At 41.1% G+C, this 12,920-nt stretch overlaps 1 protein-coding gene across 2 annotated transcripts in view; it reads right to left on the bottom strand.

Moving 5' to 3' along the window:
- The window catches only part of TAFA1 (TAFA chemokine like family member 1), a 514,644-nt gene extending 502,774 nt beyond the window's left edge, over nt 1-11,870 (bottom strand). The window contains exons 1-2 of one of the 2 annotated variants that reach the window (XM_030307199.1): nt 10,470-11,870; nt 8,347-8,467 (exon numbers count right to left, since the gene is read on the bottom strand). In XM_030307199.1, the coding sequence (XP_030163059.1) occupies nt 8,347-8,464 (118 nt within the window). In that variant the 5' untranslated portion in view covers nt 8,465-8,467; nt 10,470-11,870. Of the gene's footprint in view, nt 1-8,346; nt 8,837-10,469 lie in introns of those variants that run through there. The other variant, XM_030307200.1, reaches the window with a different exon arrangement.
- Between the last annotated feature and the right edge of the window lie 1,050 nt (nt 11,871-12,920).

Genomic DNA, 12,920 nt, shown 5'->3' with positions numbered 1-12,920 from the left:
CAATGGGCCCTCTAGATGCACACGTGCTCTTGAGCTGCTACGGTTGTCACCATTTTGTAATGTCTGGCCCCTAGGCGGATCCAATCATTTTTGTTAACTGGTCTAGGAAGGTATTTGCCTTGTCCATCTATGATGGACAAGAATATACTTTATGTTTGCAGGATGCACCGATGGCCTCTTTGGGACATCTATACAAAATACGAAAATCATTGTTTCCATCCACCCTCTTACTGGAGGCCTGCAATCGACAACTTATGGGAGATCTCAATGCTCCAGTATCCTACCCCTACTCTGCGGCTCCTTTCTCATTACCATTCCATATAAAAAAGGCTTAATGTGGTGTTTTCCTGCCAGTATACGCATTCTTAAAGGATGTAAAGTTCTTGCCTAGTTGATAAAAAAATACTTATTGAATATTTACACAACATTTATTCAGTGAGAAGTATGACCTGCCAGCCTGCTGACCCTAATCTAAGATATATTATCAATTTCAAGAGCAGTGAAGTGCTTTTTCCTCCTACTGTGTGGTAGCTCATCTAAACCTGGGGGCTGACATACTGTAGTCACTTCAGAGCCTATGACTCAATCCATCCATTCTTCGTCTACATTCGGGGGAAACACACACACACACACACACACACACACACACACACACACCTTTGGGTGTATACAGACTCAGCTTGCATTTATTCTTGGGTAAAACAGAAGCATGCCTAAAAGAGTAGGTCTAGTCAGGACACAGTAAAGGTAAACACAGGTGATGGCAAGAGCAGAACAATGACCTTGGCTGAGGATGGGGCTCTTCCTCCCTTCTGGACTCTGGGTGAGATTTGGTTTGACTCCTTCCCTGCATGGAGGAAGAATCTGCTTAATGAATAGCCACATCACTCAGCATATCCATCCATCTTCTGAGAGAAAATTGCTGTGATTATATCATTTGTCTTTTCTTTCTCTGAACCTTTATTATATAAAGATGGGGGAAGGAGAAAGAAATAGTGTGCCAACATGGTCCCCTAAGTGCTTTGAAGACATTATCTTTAGAAAAATCCAATTAGTTTACACAAATTGTTAACAAAATAATTCATTTTCTTTCTACCCCAAAGAAAGGAAAAATTGCTGTCTGTTGTTATTTTCTCCCTGCTACAAAGATGAAGTGAATTTTTCTCTTGCTATCAAACAATTTGAGAGCAGAAGGCCTTCCCTTATTTGCTAAGTGAAGTTTCTCTTCAGTCCCTGAAGACCACACTTACAATATTTTCTAAATCCATAGGAAAAAAACCCATGCTGTGACTGAAAACCTTAGGGATTTAATTTTGTACTACATCCCTAAGCATATTCTTTGGATTATTGTGATTAATGGAAGTGCTGTCAAATATTAGAGTAAAAAGCTACACAAAGATATTGTAAAAAATACACACACACACACATACGCATATGCTATACTGACAATTTAATATTTACATCACTCTCCATTTGAGGTATCTCTGAATTGCAAGCATGCACACATATACATATACATCCATACATACATACACACTCACACACAAGTAGTAACAAATGAGGGAGAGGTTCAGATTTTACCAGAACATTCATTCCTTCTTCACTTAATAACGTAACAACTATTTTCTGAGCACCTCTTATATATGAAATTCCTTACTAAAAGTGAGAGATAAGAAGATGAATAGCACAGGTTTCTAGAATTATTTCGGGTCACGCTTCTCAATGCATGTGATAAGAATAGATACTTGAGACATTGCCCGAGTAAAATAAAAGTGTTTGGAAATTTTTAGTTCAACACAATCAAGTTTCCTATCTGCAAATCTTTCCAGAACTTGTATACACATTACATGCACTGCAAATCTCCAAGAGGAGAACATACCAGACAGTCAGTACTGTCCCAACACTTAACAGCTTTTTTCCAAGGAGCATCGTGAGGGTACAGCATTTTGTGAACTGGAAAATGCTGGCCTAGACATTTTATTGGATTAAGGCTCTAAAAAGGAAAAGGGCCTCATGACAATTTTGTTTTTCTTTCTCCTTAAACTAGGATCAGTGTGATACATTTCTTTTTTTTTAATTAAAAAAAAAATGTTTATTTATTTTTGAGAGAGAGAGACAGAGCAGGGGAGGGGCAGAGAGGGAGATACAGAATCTGAAGCAGGCTCCTGGCTCTGAGCCGTCAGCACAGAGCCCCACGCAGGGCTCGAACCCATGACCCATGAGATCGTGACCTGAGCTGAGGTAGGATGCTCAACCAACTGAGCCACCTAGGCGCCCCAATACATTTCTAATTTTACCATAAAACTCTCTACAGCTAATATTTTAAGTTTCTTTTAAAAAAGTAATGTATACCCACATTAAAAACAAATCCATAAAACACATAAGTATAGGAAATAAAAAGTCTAAGTCATTCTAGCCTAACATCAGGTTTAACTAACACTATATAGGGAATGTTTATATACTTTCTGACATTATTTTATGTCTGCGCTAATATTTTTTCCAAAATTGTTTTGAAACTGTATATTTTGTTCCTTGTTTTTTTCACTCAGCAGTACATCATGGGCATTTTTCCTTAACAGTGCATATAAATCCATCTCACCCTTTGCAGTGGCTACATTGAATCCCACTGTTCAGGTGTACAATGACTTACTTTACCAATCTCCTTTTGACGGAGATAAAACTCTCCTCCAATTATTTGCCGTTAAATTAACAAAATCCTAACATTCACTTTTCTAAACCTGTCCAATCGTTTTCTTAGGATAAGCATACCAAAATGGAATTACGTAGGATCTGCACATTTTACACTTTGGGACACACTGCCGAATTGTTTTCAAAAAAATGGTATACCAAGGTATACAATCAAACTTTGAGATTTTCACACAGCTTAAAACTGGAACAGTTTTTCAAAAAGTTCAAGTTGTCATCTCAAATGAACTTAAAGAAATTGACAACTGAACTCTAATGTTCATTTGGGCCACTCCTGAATACTTGTTTTCAGTGTGGTATAATATTTATTTTCCTTAACTATGAATTGAGGCCATAGGCTCGAGCTCACATAAATAACAATATTCATATAGCACTGTAATAATTCTCCTATAAATTCATGAGATTGACAGGAAATATTTATTTGCATCTCTACTTGGTTTGGATAATTTGAAGTCTTATCAAATGTCCATAGCTGACTCTGAGACAAGGTCAATATCATCAATCAGATGATCAATGGATTATCACTAGCACGAGCTTACACCAAATAACAACCTGTCTGCTCTAATCCTCAGGTCAATTCGCTACACTTAGCAATCCAGTAGTGGTACAAATTCTTAAAAAGCCAACACGCAACCAATGTTGTTCTGACAATTTCTTTTATATTATAATTGTAAAACAATGCTTTATTGTAATGTGCCAGGGTATTCTAATGCATATTCCTTAAGCAACTTTCAGTAAAGTAATATTGAATAGTAAGGTAAAAACAAGCATAAGATATACGAGAAAGCTTTTTAATATTTTAACCAAAAACACCACACTTTTAAATGGATGGTGATATTCCCTATGTAATCATTGTCATAAACGAATACCTCTAAATACACAGTTTTGCTTAATACAGTTTTAAATCAGGCCAAGTATGAGTTACATAGACAATTCTATTAAGTGTAATCTTTCCATATATCATTTCCATATACACCTGTCAATACAATAGCAGCGACTCAACACTAAATGATTCATTAGGCACTTAAAACTTCTTGTCTCATGTAATTTATCTTTATAATTTTAAATTACTAAAGAATCCCAAGGATCTTTTCTTACTAAAGTATTTTGAAATGATCCATATTTCATTAAGTTTCAAGAACAACCCCCCACACACATACCCACACACTCGAAATTAAGTAACCATTAAACTTACTGTCATAATTCATATATCCATAAGGGAGAAAAACTAATTCTAAATTTAGATAGTTACGTCCAGCGAACCATTCATCCTTTTTCACCTGTTACACAATAACTAACGATCACAAAGAGTTGAAGCTATCTTTTTTAATTACCTGAAACAAGAGAACACCACTTTTGGGTTTTCGTTGTTTAGTCTTCCTGTATAAAATTATGTGTGTGTGTGCGTGTGCATGTGTCTGCATGTGTGTGTGTGTGTGTGTGTGTGTGTGTGTGTATAAGGGCACAGGTATTCTTCAAGTTATCATGGCAATTTCCGACATCGTTACCAAAATAAAAACTTGGTTTGACCAAATATTAAAATATTGACATTACAAATCTGTTAACGTACAGCTCATTTCACACATTTGTGTACTTTTAAAATTCACTTCCATTTGATTGACTATTTTAATCCTCCTTAACTAGTGAGTAAGTGAAAATAAATGGTGTGTTCCTAATACCAGAAATACAGAAAAGAGAAAGTACTTTGGGTCTACAGGGAAATCTATTAAAACCAGCCCGTTTTCCAGTTAACCTACTCTGATTCTGTTTGTGTACTAACCCACTGTACTGAGAAGACAGATCTCAAATTCACGGGCTCGCAAAAACATTGTCCCGATTTCATGTTTTGACAGCAGAAATTGGCCCAAATCTCCAACCATTTCCCCTACAGGACCCTGGCCGGCTGGTGCCATCCAGGTGCGGCACAGTCTGACAAGGGGAACGTCGCGTCAAATTCCACTCATCTGTCAGTGTAGTGGATTATTTCTTGAGAGACTGAAATTGGCTACTTAGGATGGGAAGACCATCAATCTTACTGTGTAAGGGATGGCGAAGGGGCTGCCGGTAAGACGCTGGCAAGAGGGGGACCAGCCGCTCCTAAGCAGGTGAGGAGGCAGCTGTAAAGCCTTCCCTCTCCCCCACTCAGGGCTCTGAGGGAAAGATTTGTCATTTTTCACATTTCCCGGACACTTGGTATGCACGCTGTGTCCGCCTGCTCCTGCTTTATGAAAGAGGCGATTTTTCAAGCTTAGGCAAATGTGGCAAAGCTCAGGGTCTGCCTGGTGTCTCATTTTTTCTCATCATGTCACTTGTTTTAACTGATTTGAGAAAATGAGATTATGTTTTTCCTTTTTGCTCATTTATCCAGCTATTTATTTATTTATTTGCTCATTTAGGGGTGGATTGTCACAGATAACCGGTCCTGATTTCTCTCTTGTTTTCATACACATTTCATTAGTGTCCCTGAAGATTTAAGGCCCACAAAGGGAAACATCACAACTCTCATCACAAAAAGCATATATTTACTCTTAAAATCAAAACAGATTGTATTAAAGGAGATTTTATTTCTGACTGAAAGAATCTAGAATATTGCTATGTCCAAGATCTATCGCTTTAATCTTCGCAGCTATTGTTGAAAACCCAAGAAAGTTGAATAAACCTATTACGTAGAACAATTGGACTTTCACTCTGATATCATTTTAATCATTCTGCATCGAGAAAGGAGTAGATATAGTTTCTTAATTTCATCAATGAATCTGAAATGGATCTCAAATGTGTAAGCACTTGAGTTGAAATTGGTTTGGGCACTAAAATTTCTTAGGGTATTTGACACACGGATCAACCACACATTGATGATGATAAGCAATTTCTATCAGTTGACAGTGGAGAAAACAAACACTGAGTTTCATTTTAGTCAGAACTTAATGTTTCTCAGTTTAAGATTATAATATTTTGATAACGAGCCCCATAAGGATTTACTTACAAGTAGCATGGCCATAACCCCTGACCAAAAAAACCTCATGTATTAACTGATTAACAGAGATAGTCTAAGTGAAAGCGCGCATTGCAAAGCGTACTATATTTCACAACTATACAAACTGAGTGTAACAGACCCATGGCATTTGGTGATATATTCTAGCCAGGTATCAAAGAGCTAAAAAAACAAACAAACAAAAAACATTCACAAGAGTAAAACGAGATTTTTGTCCCAGGTGGATTATTAGCTGTGTGCACAGCAAAACTTGACTCATTCAGCGTTTCTGACAAGTACCTTTGCAGTCCATTAAGGGGACACGTCAGTAATCGCTGATATTTATGAAGTGGTTCACAGGTTTGCAAAGCACTTCCACAAAGACGATTTTATTTACGCCCCCGTAAGATCCCTAAATGGGAAACTGGGCTCAGAGAAGAAAAGTGACTTTCCCAAGGTCATGCCACCTGATGTTAAGTCACGGAGAGGAGGACCGGGGCGAGCTCCACACCAACCAAGGACACCACCGACCGCCTCTGCCGGGGGCCACCTTTCAGAATGGGTTTGCAATTTAAAGGAGTCCAGGAATTAACATAGCTTGGAAGTTTTCACAAATTATGGAAAACTGTTCAGACCTCCTCAAAGAGGCTACCTGGCATGGCCATTCTGTGCCCTGGGAGGCATTACCCCCTCCCTGGGAAACAGGGCAGGGAGGTGACATCAGACCGTCCTGACTTCCACTGGCAGTTATTGGCTGTGCCTTCTCGCACTAGTCACCAGATCCCTCAGAACTTCGGTCTCCTGGGCAACAGGATGGGGGGTGGGGTGCGGGGGAGGGCAGCGCTACGTTTGGGGCGGTGGGGTGCAGAACCTACTTGCATGGGGACTAAGACAACGTGACACTGTGCCTGAAACACTCACAACAGTTACGTCTGTTAGGAAGTCTTATTGTTCAGTATTACAATGCATGAAGATTTCCCGCGTTATTTGTACGGCTGTAACAAGTCAAAGGCATTTTCGCCACAACAGACTGGCGATTAACTGACTAACCTGAAGATTCCAAAACCTACGTTTGTTCTTCCTCCACCTCGGCGCGGAAGCCTGGGGGTGTGGCGGTCCCCGCTCCGGGTTCAGGACCCACGAGGCAGAAATGCGAGCGCGCGGCAGGGGCGGCAGAGCGGTTTCTATGCCCGCCTGCAGGGGCACCAGCGCCCGCTCTCGCCTTCCCTCCCAGACCCGGGGCGTGGGGAGTGAGGGTGGCTGGGGCCCAGACGCAGCCCGGGGTTCAGGCCGCCCCCAGCCCCTCCCCCCGCCCCCGCCCCCTCCCCCTCCTCCCACGGTGGCCCGGCTCCTGCGGCTCGCGCGCTCCCCTGCAGCCCGGTGCGGGCGCGCGGGAGGACCCAGGGCTGCACCCTCGCGCGCTCCTTCCTGCCAGCAGCCCGGAATCAGCCGGGGGAGGCAGCAAGCGGCGCCCCGGGAGATGTTGCTGGACGACTGTGCCCAGGAGCCCAGGATTGGTGCCCAGGCCGCTTGCGGAGCCAGGGAAAGGCTAAGGCGTGGACGCTGGACCGCGCAGCTGGAACGAGCCGAACGTTTGGGAGGAGGCCAGGAAGAATTTGGAGAGGGGCTGGAGGGCTGTGAGCGTTTCAGAACTGAGGATCTGGAGCTTCCCGCGCAACTAGTCCCCCGAGCCGGGACTTGGGGATGAGGGTGGGGGGAGGAGTTGGGGGGGGGGACAGGCGCAGGTGGAGGGGGAAGTAAACCAACGCAAAGGCTGAAATTAAACAGAATGTGGAAAGAAATCTTTTCAGACAACCAGGGAGGGTAAGGACAATCGAGCTGGGGGACAGTAACGAGAAAGGCAAAGAAGGAGAAAAAAAAAAAAATCCAGACTGAAGAGTGAGGCCATGGAAGGATGAGAAATGTACTTTAAACAGAAAGGCAAAGAAAGAAAAATGCGTCCGGAAATCAAAATTCAACATAGGGGGGAAAATCAGGCTACAGGCAACGTGTTCCTGAAAGTGTCAAGAAAGAGAGAGAAAGAGAAAGAAAAAAAAAAAAAAAAAAGCCGCCGAACAAACTGGAAGAACAGAAAGTGAAGGGAGAAAGGAAAGGAGACAAATTAAACCAGACAAGAAATAGTAAGTTATTTTTAAATTTCTTTCTCATTGACAAACTACTTCCAAAGTTAATTTTGGCACATACATCCCCCCAAAATTCTGAGCTGCATAGACACCGACATTAGAGTATCTACTCTTAGATAGACTATCCCAGGAATATATACACATTATTTTATTGGTAGCAAAGATCATGTTTTGCCTCTAAAAAATCCTCAAGTCTTGCAAGTTATCCCACCTTGTGCAGAATATTTTGCTCTTGGCCAAAGTACCCCAAAAAACCATGACTTCTACTTTTTAAGGCGTGAGGAAGAGGGCAGGGAGATCTCAGCGAAGACCTTTTTTTGTTTTGCTTTGTTTTTTTCCTGAGAAATTAATAGAAATACCTCTGAGGCATTTTAGGATCCCCCCCAAGCATCCAGCCAACAATATGTCTTGGAATTCAGAGGCAAGCTGCCCGCATCATAGCACTTTCTGTCACTTACATTCCACCATCTGTTAAGGTGACAGCAGCGAGACTGGAGGCTGCATTGGAGCCAGCTTCCGACTTACCTGGTCTGTGCAGGTGGTGCTGCTGGAAGGTGTGCTGAAGGGTTCCATGGCACAGGAGCACTGCACAAGCACTTATCCACAAATACAGGACCCAGGACATTGCAGAGACCATTGCCATTCTCTAAAGACAACATGAGACAGCAAGGATTACCTCCAGCTTCAAGCCCCCAGCTCAGTCAGTCCCAATGATGAAAGAAGGAGGGGGGGGGGGGTCTCAGACGTCATGTCCCCTTTGCTACTTTGCTGGCTGGAATTAATAACCCAGCAGAGGTCATGCCATGAAGTGGGACTGATGGAAAGCTCTCTCCAAGAGATCGTGAATTCTTTTTGAAATTCTGCAAAACCCAACTCCAAGGCTTGCCAAAACACAGAAATAAATTCAAGTTTTTGCCTTTGGGTTAGGCAGTTTGCAACATAGTATCCTGACTATACATCCTGTTTTGCGCAATGATCTTTAAACTATAGTTATTCCAGGCAGTGAAAAGCTGCAGACTCCTGTTCCTTCTAACTTCATTGTAAGTCTGACATAAGCCTGAAAGGAAAGAGTGGATTCTTTTTTTTTTTTTTTAATTCTACAGTCATGAATTTTTAATCATTCTGCTGTCTTCTAAACTAAGTAATCATTTCTCAGAGGCATGTTGTAATCTCCTGATAGAACCGGTCTTTCTGGCTGGACTTAGAATCAGAAGGAATTGTCTTCAGCCAAAATGAGTTTCAGATCCAACATCTATGCTTCTATCCTAGAGCGAGCCATAATTTACAATATTGCTTTGCCTTCTAAGATCCCATTGTGGCATGTGTTGTATAGTGTTGATGAATATGCATATACAGGTGGTGTATGTATTTATGGATGAACATGTACCTTTTCTCAGGCGCTGAAACTTTGACAGTCTTATCTGCACCTATAAGGATCTTAGGAGCTACAGAGATTCAACTGTGCTACATATTGTCCAATTTCTCAAACAACACCTTATGCTGCATTTCATATTGCCAAATTAATCAAACTTGAAGCATCGTCCTTACTCAGCCAGTGATATGGAAGGATTTTCTCTACAAGAATCCAGTTAAGTGTATGCTTTTCTCTTAGAGCTCCGGAACCCAGATTGTTCCTTTTTTAACATTTTCTACTGTCAAATTACACACTACAAGTATTTCAACTATACATTTAAAATCTGCTAGTGACCTCCCAGTGTGGTTTCTTTATTCACGGAAATTGGCACTCTTTCAAAAACTGTGATGTTCAGAAAGCAGAAAGATATAGATATATATACACATACACACACACACACACATACACACACACACACACACACACACATATATGTATATACAGACATAATAGAAGATAATTTATGGGCTTTAGGAGAGAGATGCAGTCTTTAAGAAGGGTTTAGGACTATAATAGACAAATGGTGACAACCATAATTAAGTGCAAAGTAGGAAAACATTATTTGCAACAGCATGGTGCCTTTCATGCCTCACTCTGTGATTCAGATGGACCATTCACTTTATAATTACTTTCACTGCCCACTGTTTACTTTTGTAGACAACAGATTTAGCTTCATTGTCTTCAGAACTATCAATATAACATAGATGCATTATCTTCAGCAGAGATAAATAGCAACACCCCTTTTGTGAACCTTGAAATGAATGCGTTTGGGGGCCTTTTTCAAATACCCTGCAAATTGTAGAAAGACAAAATAGAGGTGACTGTGGCATGCATTGACTACTTGTGAATTTCAGTTAAAATGCACTAGGAATTCATCTCAACTTTCAAAAAGCCTACCACAATCAAAACTTAACAGTTTTTCAATGACTGTGCTTTCTCTTGCTCATTTATTCACCCACATATATTTTAGCACTTAAAAAGATTACTGTGACTTCACATTTGCAGTATTTTCCTTCTTTTTCCTTTTTTAATTTAACTTTCTTTCATTCTTAGCATCACTTCCAAGGCTCGTGCATTATCACTCTCATGGCTTACTCTCACCAAGAGCTTGTCTCCATGTTAATAAGTGTCTTCCACCAAAATAATGCATCCAGCCTTACATAGTTCCCTAGATATGACTGAACAGGTTACAAATCTGTTTTCTGAATCTTAAATCCTTAAAGAGGCTTCTTACCTGAAAAATCCAGCCAAGAGCAGAGTACTCTATTAGTGTTCATTGGAAAGCTCTAACACTTTCTAAAATCCATCTGTGCACAATTGGAGATTTTTTTTTTTTAAAAAAGAGCTTCCCAATAATCTTCTTTATCAGGATTAAAAAATATGTTTTTTCTTCCGATGCTATTTCCACAGTAAAGAAGACATCGGGTGCATTCAGACTGTATTGTCAGAAAAGGAGCCAAGGTTTGAGGGGTGGAAACCTTGTCATTTTCACCTTTAAATCATCTCCTGGCGTCACCTCTGCCTGATGAGACCTTTGAAGGGATGGTGGAATAATGTGCAGTTTCCTGATGAGAGTCAGTTTACAGTTAATGACGGACCATCCCCGGTCCTGTGCATTCAGGGCAGAGTAAGGCAGCAAAATGCAGGAGCAGGGCTGCTATACGGTGCTGTAAGTAGCAGTAGTCTGGTAGTCTGTTTCGATACATCCCTCCTCTGTAAAGTATCACATGTCTTAAAGTGACATTACCCTCTATTACAGCTACAGTGAATTGTAATGCCTGCCCACTAACTCTTCAACAACTCAGGCAGCACTTTAACACTGTATTGCCTGGTATGTTATGTAGAGCTATTACTGATGCCTTTCATTTGCCAAAAGAGTGAAGAGGGAAGGAGAAACAAAAGAAAAAGCATTCTGCTAATATTGATAGTGTTAATGGGGGTTAGACTTGTAACAATAAATGCGAAAGTGAACTGCGAGCCATTTCTTACCTCTTCACGTTCTTTGAACCAGTACGTTAACCAAAAATATTGTTAGGCTTATACAAATTTAAGTCTGTCGATTGTTTTGGTAGCTAAATCTGGGAATATGGTATACTTGGAATACAATATATGCATAAGCCCGTTAGAAACCTTCTGAGGTTTTTGAACATGTTTAATAAAGAGAAACATGTCATTTTCAGCACCAAAGCCTGGGTTATGACAAATAAGTATGCTCAAGGCATTTTTTAAAAAATTTCCCTCTCCCTCTAATAACATGCTGGTGTGGGGAGAGAAAGCACTCAGAAATTGGATATTTTGTTTCTAGTACTATGCTTTGGACACTCTCTTCTTTGGAAACATAGTGTGATTGTACCTGAACATCAACGAAGTCTGCAAGTTGACCTAGTTTTCACTTACAGACTGCATGAGCACTGATGCTCAGACATACTCATTCAGTTATTTCATGAATTGCTTATAAAGCACCTACTATGTGTTAGACACTTGGACAAGGCAGAGAACAAAACCAATGTGGTCGCCACTGTTACAGGTCATACTGATGAGGGAGCATGGGACAAGCTGAGGGCAAAAACAGGCTGGCACCCCCGCCTCCCAGGTGGAACAATGTGTGATATTCCTCAGACACTCCTGGCTACCCAAGAACAGAGGAAGGGGGTTTAAGTGCTTGCCATGGTAATGTGGGAAACTACGGCAAATGAAAAACTGAATTCCTTTACTGCCTATAGCCCATTGACAAGTCCTTGACACCAGGAGAGTGACCTCCCTCTAGGAGCTCAGCTGCCTTGATGAGGACACTTTGCTTGGGGCAAAAGGGAATCTTAGCTTAACATTATCCCAACCTCCGGGATCCTGTAAGTCTACTTCCTTTGTCTCAACTACCCCGAGATATGTGATGGCAATCATACTCCAAGCTTATGGCCCCCCGAAATATATCTGAAGGGTCTCATGACTGAGGTTGTATTCAACAGTAATAAATGGCGTTTCCCTAGCAACAGCTAGCCCAAGGTCCTTGAAACCTTGCTTCCAAAATACCTTAGAGACTTAACTCTATCCCTAACTCCCAACCTGAGGGTATATAATCATTTACCCGCCACAACCCCAGTGCAGCTCTTTCTGCCCACAGGTCCTGTCCCTGTGCTTTAATAAAATCACCTTTTTGTACCAAAGACGTCTTCAAGAATTCTGTCTTGGCTGTCGGCCCAGACCACCCACCATCACCCCAAAATTTCATCAGTACTGTTTAGTCTTTCATCTTTTTTTTGAAAATCAAAGTGGTTCCCATAATTTTCCTTGTTCACAAACCTTTGGAAATACCGCAGAATACTCTTGCCTTGTGCAGGTGTCATAAAGAAGGGCCAGTGCTGCCACCATGCTATTTTGGAAGCCATCCCCTTTTTTCATCTTACACAGTGAAAGAGTGAGAGGCCCTGCAGACACGGAGCTCTTCCCCACTGGTCTTTCCCATTGCACATATGTAACAACACCAAAGTTCTAGTTAGTAGTGTGTGTTTCATTTCAGTGGTTCATGATTGTTGTGTTGGTGACACCTACAGAAATTTTACACCAATAGTGCAATCTCAAGAAAAAATAATAATGGCAGTGCAGCAGCTAATGTGCATTAAACTTTTGCTATGAGTAGCATTACTCTATATGATGTTGTTTATAAGATATAACTTAATCCTTTTTA

Source organism: Lynx canadensis, chromosome A2 (assembly GCF_007474595.2).
Source record: "Lynx canadensis isolate LIC74 chromosome A2, mLynCan4.pri.v2, whole genome shotgun sequence".
NCBI lineage: Eukaryota > Metazoa > Chordata > Mammalia > Carnivora > Felidae > Lynx > Lynx canadensis.
This window is presented reverse-complemented; position numbering and strand designations above follow the sequence as displayed.